Source organism: Pleurodeles waltl, chromosome 3_1, assembly GCF_031143425.1.
Source record: "Pleurodeles waltl isolate 20211129_DDA chromosome 3_1, aPleWal1.hap1.20221129, whole genome shotgun sequence".
Lineage (NCBI taxonomy): Eukaryota > Metazoa > Chordata > Amphibia > Caudata > Salamandridae > Pleurodeles > Pleurodeles waltl.
This window is the reverse complement of record NC_090440.1, coordinates 573,079,725-573,100,478: the sequence shown is the minus strand read 5'-3', so window position 1 is coordinate 573,100,478 and position 20,754 is coordinate 573,079,725. Positions and strand designations below refer to the sequence as shown.

General features: G+C 34.2%; 1 protein-coding gene across 1 annotated transcript in view; it reads right to left on the bottom strand.

Annotated features, from left to right (window-relative positions):
- The window catches only part of LOC138283517 (uncharacterized), a 471,678-nt gene that overhangs the window by 383,727 nt on the left and 67,197 nt on the right, over positions 1–20,754 (bottom strand). The window contains exons 29-40 of the mRNA XM_069221456.1: positions 19,853–20,119; positions 18,000–18,263; positions 16,301–16,567; positions 14,447–14,710; positions 12,748–13,014; positions 10,895–11,158; positions 9,196–9,462; positions 7,342–7,605; positions 5,450–5,716; positions 3,597–3,860; positions 1,897–2,163; positions 45–308 (exon numbers count right to left, since the gene is read on the bottom strand). Coding sequence (XP_069077557.1) covers positions 45–308; positions 1,897–2,163; positions 3,597–3,860; positions 5,450–5,716; positions 7,342–7,605; positions 9,196–9,462; positions 10,895–11,158; positions 12,748–13,014; positions 14,447–14,710; positions 16,301–16,567; positions 18,000–18,263; positions 19,853–20,119 — 3,186 coding nt within the window. The remainder of the gene's footprint in view (positions 1–44; positions 309–1,896; positions 2,164–3,596; positions 3,861–5,449; positions 5,717–7,341; positions 7,606–9,195; positions 9,463–10,894; positions 11,159–12,747; positions 13,015–14,446; positions 14,711–16,300; positions 16,568–17,999; positions 18,264–19,852; positions 20,120–20,754) is intronic.

Here is a 20,754-nt window from a genome sequence, read left to right as displayed (position 1 = left end):
GTGCTATAGACAAAAAAAACAACAGCAGTATCTGCTTAACTTACATGTTGCCTCAGTCACTACTGCTGATGTTTCATTGAAAGGTCCACTTATTGTTGTAATTGTGATACTATATTCTCTGCCGGGAAGTAAGTCTGTAAAATTAACAGGCTTTATTGATGAGGTTGTTTCGTTCTGGATGACAGCTCCTTGGAGGTACACAGTATACCACTCCACAAGACCAGGTGGAGCGCTCCAATTAACTTCAATGTTATTTGGTGATTTCCTGTTGTTAAGAGTGATATCCTGTGAAGATACTTGAGAAGGCCCTGTAAATGCACAAAACAACAGTAATTGCATCTTTAAGCTCTTCAAGCATCTCAAAGTAGATCATTACAGATTTCTTTTTTTTAAATGTTTCTTTATTGTATTATCAACAACATAAACGGAGACATGTTATGTTTAGTCTCCTCAATACAGCTGACAACAACATTGTATCAGGCATACATATCTCTGTTGTTCATATTTTTAGCCACTATTCTAGCTGGGAGTTGGCATGCGAAACATAACAGTGCAATTAGTAATAACAGCTGCAACAACTATTTCATATTCTCAGCAGCCACTGATCTTTTTCATCACCACCTCCCTCCAGAGAGCACATAATAATATGTTGTACATGATATAGATATGATACGCTCATTCTGTTTAATCAATTTGGTGCAGTTAACTCTTCACCAAAACTGTCCGCTAACTGGGAATCCATCAATAGCAATCTATTTTGTCTATTACCCCAGTTATCTTTGTACATATCTGATCCATTAGCCAAGTTTGGAATAGGATGTACCCAATCATCAAAGCACATATATGGAATATTCTGTATGCCCCTCCCCCCAACTAGCATACCTGCGATCATGGAGGATTTTCATCTGATTTGACTTCAATTACAAGTAATAATACCTCTCGTATACCAGTAACAATAGTTTTACCACATCATTTTCGTTTCTTAAAATACTGAACACTTCAACCTCAGCAGTAACCCAATTTTGTGTGACCTTTGAACATTTTGTAACTTCCCCCTTGTTATCCTGCCTTCTTTACAACCTACAGCTATATTATCTTTGTCTGAAAGAAAGGCAAAGTCAATATAGCAGTAACTGTATGTTGTCTTGCTTTGTATCATATGCACCAGCAAACAACCACTTGGTTCCCATTATACCCTCCTACCAGTGAGAGCAATGTGTACCTCAACAACCTCAAACCAAAACTGTGTAATATGACCACATCTCCAGACCATAAGGAAAATCCATCCCTAAAAGGGTTCTCTGAAAGTGATCAAAGATATGTTAAGCTGCACCAGCACACAGTTACTGAGTGTAAATGTGAATTGCACTATTTTGGAAAACAAATGTAGTTCACTGTATTTCCGAAATTTCTGAGAATTTATGCAGGATATTTTCAATTTTTGTCAGATACTGGATTGTAAATAGGAACTGTGCATCGGAGCTCTTATAATGCAAAATAGAGTAATGATTTGAACTCTACTGCTAGATTGTCATTTTCATCCAGTAGGCCGAGGGAAGTGACACAAAATGAGTAAGAAATACTTGCATCATGGTTGTTGTTTTATAATATTGTGTATGCCTTGAAATTAATAAATCTGAGATACAGACCTCTCAATTGACACATACTCTACATGCTAATTAAAGAGAAGCTGTAGTCTCAAGCAACTTTCATTTTGTAGCTACATTCTTAGTCACAAAAGTGGTTTAAGGTCATGAATTGAAAAAAACAATGGAGGCTAGTAATGATTCACAGAATATTTCTGGGTTCGTATTTTAGATTACAAGTAAGTGTTATGGAGATGACCAGTGTTATTTCAATAATGAAATATTCACAATAAAGGAATACGCCACTTACTTGTATATGAAGAGATGAGCAGAGGTGGACTTGAATAATTATAAACACCAACGGTTACTACACTTATTGTGTAGTTTGTTCCTGAAACCAGGTTCTCAATATTGGCATAGGTACTGGTGTTTGTGATACTTCTGTTTCCTTGTGAACTGCTGTACGTGATATTGTAAGTCAATTGTATACCACTCATATTTAAAGGCTGATTCCATGAAAACTTGATGCTGTTTCTTTCTGCATTCAAAGATGTCACCGAACCAGGCCGTTCAGGATCTGTTGACCATGAAATTATTTGGCAATTTTAATAGTACACTTCATCAAAAATAATTTATCTTCTCAATGGCACATTGAAAACATTCACAAAAAATTATTTTGTCAATAAATATTTATAAACATCAATCTATACATCTACTTTTTGACGTTCCATTTTATTGTCTATTTATCCATACAATAATCATATACAAATAATCTTGGTGAATAACCATGAACATTTCATTATTATTGAGAACTTCATGTTTTATAATCATCTTAGGTTCGCAAATATATGTTATAAAAAATTCAACTTTCAGTTACCAATATTTCTTTTTCATAGTAGTATGCTATATGTGTCATTTGAAATCGTACATAAGGCTAACTTAGTGGTTTAAAACACATGTAAAGGTAGCAGACTTTAGACTCTTCTCCTTTGCAGTATTTGCACATTTTAAAGGGCTGTCTTATAAACCAATATACATAAAAGAACGAAGGCCACAGTAGTGTTTTAATTTTCAGTAGGTGTTGATGAAATTATCCTGTTATAGACCAAAATGATGGGTTTTTTTACACTTTGACATCATGCCTTCTCTTTAGTGACTTGAAGAGGATACATTTTAGTGACGTTCTTATAATATTTGGCACTGGAGATACCAGGCTTCTTTAAATGAAAGCAGGTGTAGTACTTATATTGAAATTCCTGAGTATTTTCTCATCATAATTGTTAAATAATTGTAATTATGCTAAATTTAGAAAATCATATATATTACTTAAAGACACCCAGACTGCTTTATTGTTGACAATATCACATCTCGAATAAATTTAATATATCAAAAGTGCTAATTGCATAAAACACCTTCTTATTGCTTGTAGTGGATCTTATCTCAGCAGAATGCCTAAACAGAAAAGGTAAGTATTATCTACAGAACTATATGTTATAAAGCACACCTATAGCAATTGGATGCTTTCAAACATGTTTGTAGAGTTGTTCGAAGTATGCTCTTCTCTACCCTAATTATAAATTACACATTTACTCATGATTTTGAAAGCTCCACTCCTCACTTTCAGCGTGGCTATTTGGCCACGTGTAGTAAAGATAAATATACCCTGGTAGTTAAGAAGGACCTAAACAGCATTTTCTATAGGGCAGCTCCAAAACTGACATCACAATAAGAGCATATTTTGATTAAAACTACACAACTTAGACAATGATATTTTTTCAGGAAGTATAATTAAACATTGCATTAATATACACGAATTTGTTCAAGACTTGAGTTTGCAATGTCAAAGACGTACTTTTTTTTAGCCAAAAACTGTATTATACGTGTAGTTATTATTTTAACAATGTACTAAAGGATCAAGCCCATACTCATTCTCAGGTTTTGCAGCTTCAGCTTGTTAATGAGACTAAGTGCTATACACAAAAAAACAACAGCAGTATCTGCTTAACTTACATGTTGCCTCAGTCACTACTGCTGATGTTTCATTGAAAGGTCCACTTATTGTTGTAATTGTGATACTATATTCTCTGCCGGGAAGTAAGTCTGTAAAATTAACAGGCTTTATCGATGAGGTTGTTTTGTTCTGGGAGACAGCTCCTTGGAGGTACACATTATACCACTCCACAAGACCAGGTGGAGCACTCCAATTGACTTCAATGTTATTTGGTGATTTCCTGTTGTTAAGAGTGATATCCTGCGAAGATACTTGAGAAGGCCCTATCAATGCACAAAACAACAGTAATTGGATCTTTAAGCTCTTCAAGCATCTCAAAGTAGATCATTACAGATTTATTTTTTGAAAATGTTTCTTTATTTTATTATCAACAACATAAACGGAGACATGTTATGTTTAGTCTCCTCAATACAGCTGACAACAACATTGTATCAGGCATACATATCTCTGTTGTTCATATTTTTACCCACTGTTCTAGCTGGGAGTTGGCATGCGAAACATTACAGTTGCAATTAGTAATAACAGCTGCAACAACTATTTCATATTCTCAGCAGCCACTGATCTTTTACATCACCACCTCCCTCTAGAGAGCATATAATAATATGTTGTACATGATATAGATATGATACGCTCATTCTGTTTAATCAATTTGGTGCAGTTAACTCTTCACCAAACCTGTCCGCTAACTGAGAATCCATCAATAGCATTCTATTTTGTCTATTACCCCATTTATCTTTGTACATATCTGATCCATTAGCCAAGTTTGGAATAGGATGTACCTAACCATCAAAGCACATATATGGAATATTCTGTATGCCCCTCCCCCCAACTAGCATACCTGCAATCATGGAGGATTTTCATCTGATTTGACTTCAATTACAAGTAATAATACTTCTCGTATACCAGTAACAATAGTTTTACCACATCATTTTAGTTTCTTAAAATACTGAACACTTCAACCTCAGCAGTAACCCAATGTTGTGTGACCTTTGAACATTTTGTAACTTCCCCCTTGTTATCCTGCCTTCTTTACAACCTACAGCTATATTATCTTTGTCTGAAAGAAAGGCAAAGTCAATATACCAGTAACTGTATGTTGTCTTGCTTTGTATCATATGCCCCAGCAAACAAGCACTTGGTTCCCATTATACCCTCCTGCCAGTGAGAGCAATGTGTACCTCAACAACCTCAAACCAAAACTGTGTAATATGACCACATCTCCAGACCATAAGGAAAATCCATCCCTAAAAGGGTTCTCTGAAAGTGATCAAAGATATGTTAAGCTGCACCAGCACACAGTTACTGAGTGTAAATGAGAATTGCACTATTTTGGAAAAAAAATGTAGTTCACTGTATTTCCGAAATTTCTGAGAATTTATGCAGGATATTTTCAATTTTTGTCAGATACTGGATTGTAAATAGGAACTGTGCATCGGAGATTTTATAATGCAAAATAGAGTAATGATTTTAACTCTACTGCTAGATTGTCATTTTCATCCAGTAGGCCGAGGGAAGTGACACAAAATGAGTAAGAAATACTTGCATCATGGTTGTTGTTTTATAATATTGTGATATGCCTTGAAATTAATAAATCTGAGATACAGACCTCTCAATTGACACATAATCTACATGCTAATTAAAGAGAAGCTGTAGTCTCAAGCAACTTTCATTTTGTAGCTACATTCTTAGTCACAAAAGTGGTTTAAGGTCATGAATTGAAAAAAACAATTGAGGCTAGTAATGATTCACAGAATATTTCTGGATTCGTATTTAGATTACAAGAAAGTGTTATGGAGATGACCAGTGGTATTTCAATAATGAAATATTCACAATAAAGGAATATGCCACTTACTTGTATATGAAGAGATGAGCAGAGGTGGACTTGAATAATTATAAACACCCACTGTGACTACACTTATTGTGTAGTTTGTTCCTGAAACCAGGTTCTCAATATTGGCATAGGTACTGGTGTTTGTGATACTTCTGTTTCCTTGTGAACTGTTGTACGTGATATTGTAAGTCAATTGTATACCACTCATATTTAAAGGCTGATTCCATGAAAACTTGATGCTGTTTCTTTCTGCATCCAAAGATGTCACCGAACCAGGCCGTTCAGGATCTGTTGACCATGAAATTATTTGGCAATTTTAATAGTACACTTCATCAAAAATAATTTATCTTCTCAATGGCACATTGAAAACATTCACAAAAAATTATTTTGTCAATAAATATTTATAAACATCAATCTATACATCTACTTTTTGACGTTCCATTTTATTGTCTATTTATCCATACAATAATCATATACAAATAATCTTGGTGAATAACCATGAACATTTCATTATTATTGAAAACTTCATGTTTTATAATCATCTTAGGTTCACAAATATATGTTATAAAAAATTCAACTTTCAGTTCCCAATATTTCTTTTTCATAGTAGTATGCTATATTTGTCATTTGAAATCGTACATAAGGCTAACTTAGTGGTTTAAAACACATGTAAAAGTAGCAGACTTTAGACTCTTCTCCTTTGCAGTATTTGCACATTTTAAAGGGCTGTCTTATAAACCAATATACATAAAAGAACGAAGGCCACAGTAGTGTTTTAATTTTCAGTAGGTGTTGATGAAATTGTCCTGTTATAGACTAAATGATGTTTTTTTTACACTTTGACATCATGCCTTCTCTTTAGTGACTTGAAGAGGATACATTTTAGTGACGTTCTTATAATATTTGGCACTGGAGATACCAGGCTTCTTTAAATGAAAGCAGGTGTAGCACTTATATTGAAATTCCTAAGTATTTTCTCATCATAATTGTTAAATAATTGTAATTATGCTAAATTTTCAAAATCATATATATTACTTAAAGCCACCCAGACTATTTTATTGTTGACAATATCACATCTCGAATAAATTTAATATATCAAAAGTGCTAATTGCATAAAACACCTTATTATTGCTTGTAGTGGATCTTATCTCAGCAGAATGCCTAGACAGAAAAGGTAAGTATTATCTACAGAACTATGGGGGTTATTCTAACTTTGGAGGAGGTGTTAATCCGTCCCAAAAGTGACGGAAAAGTGACGGATTTACCACCAGCCGTATTACGAGTCCATTATATCCTATGGAACTCGTAATACGGCTGGTGGTATATCCGTCACTTTACCGTCACTTTTGGGACGGATTAACACTCCTCCAAAGTTAGAATAACCCCCTATATGTTATAAAACACACCTATAGCAATAGGATGCTTTCAAACATGTTTGTAGAGTTGTCCGAAGTATGCTCTTCTCTACCCTAATTATAAATTACACATTTACTCACGAGTTTAAAAGCTCCACTCCTCACTTTCAGCGTGGCTATTTGGCCATGTGTAGTAAAGATAAATATACCCTGGTAGTTAAGAAGGACCTAAACAGCATTTTCTATAGGGCAGCTCCAAAACTGACATCACAATAAGAGCATTTTTTGGCTAAAACTACACAACTTAGACAATGATATTTTTTCAGGAAGTATAATTAAACATTGCATTAATATACACGCATTTGTTCAAGACTTGAGTTTGCAATGTCAAAGACGTACTTTTATTTAGCCAAAAACTGTATTATACGTGTAGTTATTATTTTAACAATGTACTAAAGGATCAAGCCCATACTCATTCTCAGGTTTTGCAGCTTCAGCTTGTTAATGAGACTAAGTGCTATACACAAAAAAACCAACAGCAGTATCTGCTTAACTTACATGTTGCCTCAGTCACTACTGCTGATGTTTCATTGAAAGGTCCACTTATTGTTGTAATTGTGATACTATATTCTCTGCCGGGAAGTAAGTCTGTAAAATTAACAGGCTTTATTGATGAGGTTGTTTTGTTCTGGGAGACAGCTCCTTGGAGGTACACATTATACCACTCCACAAGACCAGGTGGAGCACTCCAATTGACTTCAATGTTATTTGGTGATTTCCTGTTGTTAAGAGTGATATCCTGCGAAGATACTTGAGAAGGCCCTATCAATGCACAAAACAACAGTAATTGGATCTTTAAGCTCTTCAAGCATCTTAAAGTAGATCATTACAGATTTCTTTTTTGAAATGTTTCTTTATTTTATTATCAACAACATAAACGGAGACACGTTATGTTTAGTCTCCTCAATACAGCTGATAACAACATTGTATCAGGCATACATATCTCTGTTGTTCATATTTTTACCCACTGTTCTAGCTGGGAGTTGACATGCGAAACAGAACAGTTGCAATTAGTAATAACAGCTGCAACAACTATTTCATATTCTCAGCAGCCACTGATCTTTTACATCACCACCTCCCTCTAGAGAGCACATAATAATATGTTGTACATGATATAGATATGATACGCTCATTCTGTTTAATCAATTTGGTGCAGTTAACTCTTCACCAAACCTGTCCCGCTAACTGAGAATCCATCAATAGCATTCTATTTTGTCTATTACCCCATTTATCTTTGTACATATCTGATCCATTAGCCAAGTTTGGAATAGGATGTACCTAACCATCAAAGCACATATATGGAATATTCTGAATGCCCCTCCCCCCAACTAGCATACCTGCAATCATGGAGGATTTTCATCTGATTTGACTTCAATTACAAGTAATAATACTTCTCGTATACCAGTAACAATAGTTTTACCACATCATTTTTGTTTCTTAAAATACTGAACACTTCAACCTCAGCAGTAACCCAATTTTGTGTGACCTTTGAACATTTTGTAACTTCCCCCTTGTTATCCTGCCTTCTTTACAACCTACAGCTATATTATCTTTGTCTGAAAGAAAGGCAAAGTCAATATAGCAGTAACTGTATGTTGTCTTGCTTTGTATCATATGCCCCAGCAAACAAGCACTTGGTTCCCATTATACCCTCCTACCAGTGAGAGCAATGTGTACCTCAACAACCTCAAACCAAAACTGTGTAATATGACCACATCTCCAGACCATAAGGAAAATCCTTCCCTAAAAGGGTTCTCTGAAAGTGATCAAAGATATGTTAAGCTGCACCAGCACACAGTTACTGAGTGTAAATGTGAATTGCACTATTTTGGAAAACAAATGTAGTTCACTGTATTTCCGAAATTTCTGAGAATTTATGCAGGATATTTTCAATTTTTGTCAGATACTGGATTGTAAATAGGAACTGTGCATCGGAGATCTTATAATGCAAAATAGAGTAATGATTTTAACTCTACTGCTAGATTGTCATTTTCATCCAGTAGGCCGAGGGAAGTGACACAAAATGAGTAAGAAATACTTGCATCATGGTTGTTGTTTTATAATATTGTGATATGCCTTGAAATGAATAAATCTGAGATACAGACCTCTCAATTGACACATACTCTACATGCTAATTAAAGAGAAGCTGTAGTCTCAAGCAACTTTCATTTTGTAGCTACATTCTTAGTCACAAAAGTGGTTTAAGGTCATGAATTGAAAAAAACAATGGAGGCTAGTAATGATTCACATAATATTTCTGGGTTCGTATTTTAGATTACAAGAAAGTGTTATGGAGATGACCAGTGTTATTTCAATAATGAAATATTCACAATAAAGGAATACGCCACTTACTTGTATATGAAGAGATGAGCAGAGGTGGACTTGAATAATTATAAACACCAACGGTTACTACACTTATTGTGTAGTTTGTTCCTGAAACCAGGTTCTCAATATTGGCATAGGTACTGGTGTTTGTGATACTTCTGTTTCCTTGTGAACTGCTGTACGTGATATTGTAAGTCAATTGTATACCACTCATATTTAAAGGCTGATTCCATGAAAACTTGATGCTGTTTCTTTCTGCATTCAAAGATGTCACCGAACCAGGCCGTTCAGGATCTGTTGACCATGAAATTGTTTGGCAATTTTAATAGTACACTTCATCAAAAATAAATTATCTTCTCAATGGCACATTGAAAACATTCACAAAAAATTATTTTGTCAATAAATATTTATAAACATCAATCTATACATCTACTTTTTGACGTTCCATTTTATTGTCTATTTATCCATACAATAATCATATACAAATAATCTTGGTGAATAACCATGAACATTTCATTATTATTGAGAACTTCATGTTTTATAATCATCTTAGGTTCACAAATATATGTTATAAAAAATTCAACTTTCAGTTACCAATATTTCTTTTTCATAGTAGTATGCTATATGTGTCATTTGAAATCGTACATAAGGCTAACTTAGTGGTTTAAAACACATGTAAAGGTAGCAGACTTTAGACTCTTCTCCTTTGCAGTATTTGCACATTTTAAAGGGCTGTTTTATAATCCAATATACATAAAAGAACGAAGGCCACAGTAGTGTTTTAATTTTCAGTAGGTGTTGATGAAATTGTCCTGTTATAGTCTAAATGATGGTTTTTTTTACACTTTGACATCATGCCTTCTCTTTAGTGACTTGAAGAGGATACATTTTAGTGACGTTATTATAATATTTGGCACTGGAGATACCATGCTTCTTTAAATGAAAGCAGGTGTAGTACTTATATTGAAATTCCTGAGTATTTTCTCATCATAATTGTTAAATAATTGTAATTATGCTAAATTTAGAAAATCATATATATTACTTAAAGACACCCAGACTGTTTTATTGTTGACAATATCACATCTCGAATAAATTTAATATATCAAAAGTGCTAATTGCATAAAACACCTTATTATTGCTTGTAGTGGATCTTATCTCAGCAGAATGCCTAAACAGAAAAGGTAAGTATTATCTACAGAACTATATGTTATAAGGCACACCTATAGCAATTGGATGCTTTTAAACATGTTTGTAGAGTTGTCCGAAGTATGCTCTTCTCTACCCTAATTATAAATTACACATTTACTCAAGATTTTGAAAGCTCCACTCCTCACTTTCAGCGTGGCTATTTGGCCACGTGTAGTAAAGATAAATATACCCTGGTAGTTAAGAAGGACCTAAACAGCATTTTCTATAGGGCAGCTCCAAAACTGACATCACAATAAGAGCATATTTTGATTAAAACTACACAACTTAGACAATGATATTTTTTCAGGAAGTATAATTAAACATTGCATTAATATACACGCATTTGTTCAAGACTTGAGTTTGCAATGTCAAAGACGTACTTTTTTTTAGCCAAAAACTGTATTATACGTGTAGTTATTATTTTAACAATGTACTAAAGGATAAAGCCCATACTCATTCTCAGGTTTTGCAGCTTCAGCTTGTTAATGAGACTGAGTGCTATACACAAAAAAACAACAGCAGTATCTGCTTAACTTACATGTTGCCTCAGTCACTACTGCTGATGTTTCATTGAAAGGTCCACTTATTGTTGTAATTGTGATACTATATTCTCTGCCGGGAAGTAAGTCTGTAAAATTAACAGGCTTTATCGATGAGGTTGTTTTGTTCTGGGAGACAGCTCCTTGGAGGTACACATTATACCACTCCACAAGACCAGGTGGAGCACTCCAATTGACTTCAATGTTATTTGGTGATTTCCTGTTGTTAAGAGTGATATCCTGCGAAGATACTTGAGAAGGCCCTATCAATGCACAAAACAACAGTAATTGGATCTTTAAGCTCTTCAAGCATCTCAAAGTAGATCATTACAGATTTATTTTTTGAAAATGTTTCTTTATTGTATTATCAACAACATAAACGGAGACATGTTATGTTTAGTCTCCTCAATACAGCTGACAACAACATTGTATCAGGCATACATATCTCTGTTGTTCATATTTTTACCCACTGTTCTAGCTGGGAGTTGGCATGCAAAACATTACAGTTGCAATTAGTAATAACAGCTGCAACAACTATTTCATATTCTCAGCAGCCACTGATCTTTTACATCACCACCTCCCTCTAGAGAGCATATAATAATATGTTGTACATGATATAGATATGATACGCTCATTCTGTTTAATCAATTTGGTGCAGTTAACTCTTCACCAAACCTGTCCGCTAACTGAGAATCCATCAATAGCATTCTATTTTGTCTATTACCCCATTTATCTTTGTACATATCTGATCCATTAGCCAAGTTTGGAATAGGATGTACCTAACCATCAAAGCACATATATGGAATATTCTGTATGCCCCTCCCCCCAACTAGCATACCTGCAATCATGGAGGATTTTCATCTGATTTGACTTCAATTACAAGTAATAATACTTCTCGTATACCAGTAACAATAGTTTTACCACATCATTTTAGTTTCTTAAAATACTGAACACTTCAACCTCAGCAGTAACCCAATGTTGTGTGACCTTTGAACATTTTGTAACTTCCCCCTTGTTATCCTGCCTTCTTTACAACCTACAGCTATATTATCTTTGTCTGAAAGAAAGGCAAAGTCAGTATACCAGTAACTGTATGTTGTCTTGCTTTGTATCATATGCCCCAGCAAACAAGCACTTGGTTCCCATTATACCCTCCTGCCAGTGAGAGCAATGTGTACCTCAACAACCTCAAACCAAAACTGTGTAATATGACCACATCTCCAGACCATAAGGAAAATCCATCCCTAAAAGGGTTCTCTGAAAGTGATCAAAGATATGTTAAGCTGCACCAGCACACAGTTACTGAGCGTAAATGAGAATTGCACTATTTTGGAAAAAAAATGTAGTTCACTGTATTTCCGAAATTTCTGAGAATTTATGCAGGATATTTTCAATTTTTGTCAGATACTGGATTGTAAATGGGAACTGTGCATCGGAGATCTTATAATGCAAAATAGAGTAATGATTTTAACTCTACTGCTAGATTGTCATTTTCACCCAGTAGGCCGAGGGAAGTGACACAAAATGAGTAAGAAATACTTGCATCATGGTTGTTGTTTTATAATATTGTGATATGCCTTGAAATTAATAAATCTGAGATACAGACCTCTCAATTGACACATAATCTACATGCTAATTAAAGAGAAGCTGTAGTCTCAAGCAACTTTCATTTTGTAGCTACATTCTTAGTCACAAAAGTGGTTTAAGGTCATGAATTGAAAAAAACAATTGAGGCTAGTAATGATTCACAGAATATTTCTGGATTCGTATTTAGATTACAAGAAAGTGTTATGGAGATGACCAGTGGTATTTCAATAATGAAATATTCACAATAAAGGAATACGCCACTTACTTGTATATGAAGAGATGAGCAGAGGTGGACTTGAATAATTATAAACACCAACGGTTACTACACTTATTGTGTAGTTTGTTCCTGAAACCAGGTTCTCAATATTGGCATAGGTACTGGTGTTTGTGATACTTCTGTTTCCTTGTGAACTGCTGTACGTGATATTGTAAGTCAATTGTATACCACTCATATTTAAAGGCTGATTCCATGAAAACTTGATGCTGTTTCTTTCTGCATCCAAAGATGTCACCGAACCAGGCCGTTCAGGATCTGTTGACCATGAAATTATTTGGCAATTTTAATAGTACACTTCATCAAACATAATTTATCTTCTCAATGGCACATTGAAAACATTCACCAAAAATGATTTTGTCAATAAATATTTATAAACATCAATCTATACATCTACTTTTTGACGTTCCATTGTATTGTCTATTTATCCATACAATAATCATATACAAATAATGTTGGTGAATAACCATCAACATTTCATTATTATTGAGAACTTCATGTTTTATAATCATCTTAGGTTCACAAATATATGTTATAAAAAATTCAACTTTCAGTTACCACTATTTCTTTTTCATAGTAGTATGCTATATGTGTCATTTGAAATCGTACATAAGGCTAACTTAGTAGTTTAAAACACATGTAAAGGTAGCAGACTTTAGACTCTTCTCCTTTGCAGTATTTGCACATTTTAAAGGGCTGTCTTATAAAGCAATATACATAAAAGAACGAAGGCCACAGTAGTGTTTTAATTTTCAGTAGGTGTTGATGAAATTGTCCTGTTATAGACTAAATGATGGGTTTTTTACACTTTGACATCATGCCTTCTCTTTAGTGACTTGAAGAGGATACATTTTAGTGACGTTCTTATAATATTTGGCACTGGAGATACCAGGCTTCTTTAAATGAAAGCAGGTGTAGTACTTATATTGAAATTCCTGAGTATTTTCTCATCATAATTGTTAAATAATTGTAATTGTGCTAAATTTAGAAAATCATATATATTACTTAAAGACACCCAGACTGTTTTATTGTTGACAATATCACATCTCGAATAAATTTAATACATCAAAAGTGCTAATTGCATAAAACACCTTCTTATTGCTTGTAGTGGATCTTATCTCAGCAGAATGCCTAAACAGAAAAGGTAAGTATTATCTACAGAACTATATGTTATAAAGCACACCTATAGCAATTGGATGCTTTCAAACATGTTTGTAGAGTTGTCCGAAGTATGCTCTTCTCTACCCTAATTATAAATTACACATTTACTGATGATTTTGAAAGCTCCACTCCTCACTTTCAGCGTGGCTATTTGGCCACGTGTAGTAAAGATAAATATACCCTGGTAGTTAAGAAGGACCTAAACAGCATTTTCTATAGGGCAGCTCCAAAACTGACATCACAATAAGAGAATATTTTGATTAAAACTACACAACTTAGACAATGATATTTTTTAAGGAAGTATAATTAAACATTGCATTAATATACACGCATTTGTTCAAGACTTGAGTTTGCAATGTCAAAGACGTACTTTTTTTTAGCCAAAAACTGTATTATACGTGTAGTTATTATTTTAACAATGTACTAAAGGATCAAGCCCATACTCATTCTCAGGTTTTGCAGCTTCAGCTTGTTAATGAGACTAAGTGCTATACACAAAAAAACCAACAGCAGTATCTGCTTAACTTACATGTTGCCTCAGTCACTACTGCTGATGTTTCATTGAAAGGTCCACTTATTGTTGTAATTGTGATACTATATTCTCTGCCGGGAAGTAAGTCTGTAAAATTAACAGGCTTTATCGATGAGGTTGTTTTGTTCTGGGAGACAGCTCCTTGGAGGTACACATTATACCACTCCACAAGACCAGGTGGAGCACTCCAATTGACTTCAATGTTATTTGGTGATTTCCTGTTGTTAAGAGTGATATCCTGCGAAGATACTTGAGAAGGCCCTATCAATGCACAAAACAACAGTAATTGGATCTTTAAGCTCTTCAAGCATCTTAAAGTAGATCATTACAGATTTCTTTTTTGAAATGTTTCTTTATTTTATTATCAACAACATAAACGGAGACACGTTATGTTTAGTCTCCTCAATACAGCTGATAACAACATTGTATCAGGCATACATATCTCTGTTGTTCATATTTTTACCCACTGTTCTAGCTGGGAGTTGACATGCGAAACAGAACAGTTGCAATTAGTAATAACAGCTGCAACAACTATTTCATATTCTCAGCAGCCACTGATCTTTTACATCACCACCTCCCTCTAGAGAGCACATAATAATATGTTGTACATGATATAGATATGATACGCTCATTCTGTTTAATCAATTTGGTGCAGTTAACTCTTCACCAAACCTGTCCCGCTAACTGAGAATCCATCAATAGCATTCTATTTTGTCTATTACCCCATTTATCTTTGTACATATCTGATCCATTAGCCAAGTTTGGAATAGGATGTACCTAACCATCAAAGCACATATATGGAATATTCTGAATGCCCCTCCCCCCAACTAGCATACCTGCAATCATGGAGGATTTTCATCTGATTTGACTTCAATTACAAGTAATAATACTTCTCGTATACCAGTAACAATAGTTTTACCACATCATTTTCGTTTCTTAAAATACTGAACACTTCAACCTCAGCAGTAACCCAATTTTGTGTGACCTTTGAACATTTTGTAACTTCCCCCTTGTTATCCTGCCTTCTTTACAACCTACAGCTATATTATCTTTGTCTGAAAGAAAGGCAAAGTCAATATAGCAGTAACTGTATGTTGTCTTGCTTTGTATCATATGCCCCAGCAAACAAGCACTTGGTTCCCATTATACCCTCCTACCAGTGAGAGCAATGTGTACCTCAACAACCTCAAACCAAAACTGTGTAATATGACCACATCTCCAGACCATAAGGAAAATCCTTCCCTAAAAGGGTTCTCTGAAAGTGATCAAAGATATGTTAAGCTGCACCAGCACACAGTTACTGAGTGTAAATGTGAATTGCACTATTTTGGAAAACAAATGTAGTTCACTGTATTTCCGAAATTTCTGAGAATTTATGCAGGATATTTTCAATTTTTGTCAGATACTGGATTGTAAATAGGAACTGTGCATCGGAGATCTTATAATGCAAAATAGAGTAATGATTTTAACTCTACTGCTAGATTGTCATTTTCATCCAGTAGGCCGAGGGAAGTGACACAAAATGAGTAAGAAATACTTGCATCATGGTTGTTGTTTTATAATATTGTGATATGCCTTGAAATGAATAAATCTGAGATACAGACCTCTCAATTGACACATACTCTACATGCTAATTAAAGAGAAGCTGTAGTCTCAAGCAACTTTCATTTTGTAGCTACATTCTTAGTCACAAAAGTGGTTTAAGGTCATGAATTGAAAAAAACAATGGAGGCTAGTAATGATTCACATAATATTTCTGGGTTCGTATTTTAGATTACAAGAAAGTGTTATGGAGATGACCAGTGTTATTTCAATAATGAAATATTCACAATAAAGGAATACGCCACTTACTTGTATATGAAGAGATGAGCAGAGGTGGACTTGAATAATTATAAACACCAACGGTTACTACACTTATTGTGTAGTTTGTTCCTGAAACCAGGTTCTCAATATTGGCATAGGTACTGGTGTTTGTGATACTTCTGTTTCCTTGTGAACTGCTGTACGTGATATTGTAAGTCAATTGTATACCACTCATATTTAAAGGCTGATTCCATGAAAACTTGATGCTGTTTCTTTCTGCATTCAAAGATGTCACCGAACCAGGCCGTTCAGGATCTGTTGACCATGAAATTATTTGGCAATTTTAATAGTACACTTCATCAAAAATAAATTATCTTCTCAATGGCACATTGAAAACATTCACAAAAAATTATTTTGTCAATAAATATTTATAAACATCAATCTATACATCTACTTTTTGACGTTCCATTTTATTGTCTATTTATCCATACAATAATCATATACAAATAATCTTGGTGAATAACCATGAACATTTCATTATTATTGAGAACTTCATGTTTTATAATCATCTTAGGTTCACAAATATATGTTATAAAAAATTCTACTTTCAGTTACCAATATTTCTTTTTCATAGTAGTATGCTATATGTGTCATTTGAAATCGTACATAAGGCTAACTTAGTGGTTTAAAACACATGTAAAGGTAGCAGACTTTAGACTCTTCTCCTTTGCAGTATTTGCACATTTTAAAGGGCTGTTTTATAATCCAATATACATAAAAGAACGAAGGCCACAGTAGTGTTTTAATTTTCAGTAGGTGTTGATGAAATTGTCCTGTTATAGTCTAAATGATGGGTTTTTTTACACTTTGACATCATGCCTTCTCTTTAGTGACTTGAAGAGGATACATTTTAGTGACGTTATTATAATATTTGGCACTGGAGATACCATGCTTCTTTAAATGAAAGCAGGTGTAGTACTTATATTGAAATTCCTGAGTATTTTCTCATCATAATTGTTAAATAATTGTAATTATGCTAAATTTAGAAAATCATATATATTACTTAAAGACACCCAGACTGTTTTATTGTTGACAATATCACATCTCGAATAAATTTAATATATCAAAAGTGCTAATTGCATAAAACACCTTATTATTGCTTGTAGTGGATCTTATCTCAGCAGAATGCCTAAACAGAAAAGGTAAGTATTATCTACAGAACTATATGTTATAAGGCACACCTATAGCAATTGGATGCTTTTAAACATGTTTGTAGAGTTGTCCGAAGTATGCTCTTCTCTACCCTAATTATAAATTACACATTTACTCATGATTTTGAAAGCTCCACTCCTCACTTTCAGCGTGGCTATTTGGCCACGTGTAGTAAAGATAAATATACCCTGGTAGTTAAGAAGGACCTAAACAGCATTTTCTATAGGGCAGCTCCAAAACTGACATCACAATAAGAGCATATTTTGATTAAAACTACACAACTTAGACAATGATATTTTTTCAGGAAGTATAATTAAACATTGCATTAATATACACGCATTTGTTCAAGACTTGAGTTTGCAATGTCAAAGACGTACTTTTTTTTAGCCAAAAACTGTATTATACGTGTAGTTATTATTTTAACAATGTACTAAAGGATCAAGCCCATACTCATTCTCAGGTTTTGCAGCTTCAGCTTGTTAATGAGACTGAGTGCTATACACAAAAAAACAACAGCAGTATCTGCTTAACTTACATGTTGCCTCAGTCACTACTGCTGATGTTTCATTGAAAGGTCCACTTATTGTTGTAATTGTGATACTATATTCTCTGCCGGGAAGTAAGTCTGTAAAATTAACAGGCTTTATCGATGAGGTTGTTTTGTTCTGGGAGACAGCTCCTTGGAGGTACACATTATACCACTCCACAAGACCAGGTGGAGCACTCCAATTGACTTCAATGTTATTTGGTGATTTCCTGTTGTTAAGAGTGATATCCTGCGAAGATACTTGAGAAGGCCCTATCAATGCACAAAACAACAGTAATTGGATCTTTAAGCTCTTCAAGCATCTCAAAGTAGATCATTACAGATTTATTTTTTGAAAATGTTTCTTTATTGTATTATCAACAACATAAACGGAGACATGTTATGTTTAGTCTCCTCAATACAGCTGACAACAACATTGTATCAGGCATACATATCTCTGTTGTTCATATTTTTACCCACTGTTCTAGCTGGGAGTTGGCATGCAAAACATTACAGTTGCAATTAGTAATAACAGCTGCAACAACTATTTCATATTCTCAGCAGCCACTGATCTTTTACATCACCACCTCCCTCTAGAGAGCATATAATAATATGTTGTACATGATATAGATATGATACGCTCATTCTGTTTAATCAATTTGGTGCAGTTAACTCTTCACCAAACCTGTCCGCTAACTGAGAATCCATCAATAGCATTCTATTTTGTCTATTACCCCATTTATCTTTGTACATATCTGATCCATTAGCCAAGTTTGGAATAGGATGTACCTAACCATCAAAGCACATATATGGAATATTCTGTATGCCCCTCCCCCCAACTAGCATACCTGCAATCATGGAGGATTTTCATCTGATTTGACTTCAATTACAAGTAATAATACTTCTCGTATACCAGTAACAATAGTTTTACCACATCATTTTAGTTTCTTAAAATACTGAACACTTCAACCTCAGCAGTAACCCAATGTTGTGTGACCTTTGAACATTTTGTAACTTCCCCCTTGTTATCCTGCCTTCTTTACAACCTACAGCTATATTATCTTTGTCTGAAAGAAAGGCAAAGTCAGTATACCAGTAACTGTATGTTGTCTTGCTTTGTATCATATGCCCCAGCAAACAAGCACTTGGTTCCCATTATACCCTCCTGCCAGTGAGAGCAATGTGTACCTCAACAACCTCAAACCAAAACTGTGTAATATGACCACATCTCCAGACCATAAGGAAAATCCATCCCTAAAAGGGTTCTCTGAAAGTGATCAAAGATATGTTAAGCTGCACCAGCACACAGTTACTGAGCGTAAATGAGAATTGCACTATTTGGGAAAAAAAATGTAGTTCACTGTATTTCCGAAATTTCTGAGAATTTATGCAGGATATTTTCAATTTTTGTCAGATACTGGATTGTAAATGGGAACTGTGCATCGGAGATCTTATAATGCAAAATAGAGTAATGATTTTAACTCTACTGCTAGATTGTCATTTTCACCCAGTAGGCCGAGGGAAGTGACACAAAATGAGTAAGAAATACTTGCATCATGGTTGTTGTTTTATAATATTGTGATATGCCTTGAAATTAATAAATCTGAGATACAGACCTCTCAATTGACACATAATCTACATGCTAATTAAAGAGAAGCTGTAGTCTCAAGCAACTTTCATTTTGTAGCTACATTCTTAGTCACAAAAGTGGTTTAAGGTCATGAATTGAAAAAAACAATTGAGGCTAGTAATGATTCACAGAATATTTCTGGATTCGTATTTAGATTACAAGAAAGTGTTATGGAGATGACCAGTGGTATTTCAATAATGAAATATTCACAATAAAGGAATACGCCACTTACTTGTATATGAAGAGATGAGCAGAGGTGGACTTGAATAATTATAAACACCAACGGTTACTACACTTATTGTGTAGTTTGTTCCTGAAACCAGGTTCTCAATATTGGCATAGGTACTGGTGTTTGTGATACTTCTGTTTCCTTGTGAACTGCTGTACGTGATATTGTAAGTCAATTGTATACCACTCATATTTAAAGGCTGATTCCATGAAAACTTGATGCTGTTTCTTTCTGCATCCAAAGATGTCACCGAACCAGGCCGTTCAGGATCTGTTGACCATGAAATTATTTGGCAATTTTAATAGTACACTTCATCAAACATAATTTATCTTCTCAATGGCACATTGAAAACATTCACCAAAAATGATTTTGTCAATAAATATTTATAAACATCAATCTATACATCTACTTTTTGACGTTCCATTGTATTGTCTATTTATCCATACAATAATCATATACAAATAATGTTGGTGAATAACCATCAACATTTCATTATTATTGAGAACTTCATGTTTTATAATCATCTTAGGTTCACAAATATATGTTATAAAAAATTCAACTTTCAGTTACCACTATTTCTTTTTCATAGTAGTATGCTATATGTGTCATTTGAAATCGTACATAAGGCTAACTTAGTAGTTTAAAACACATGTAAAGGTAGCAGACTTTAGACTCTTCTCCTTTGCAGTATTTGCACATTTTAAAGGGCTGTCTTATAAAGCAATATACATAAAAGAACGAAGGCCACAGTAGTGTTTTAATTTTCAGTAGGTGTTGATGAAATTGTCCTGTTATAGACTAAATGATGGGTTTTTTACACTTTGACATCATGCCTTCTCTTTAGTGACTTGAAGAGGATACATTTTAGTGACGTTCTTATAATATTTGGCACTGGAGATACCAGG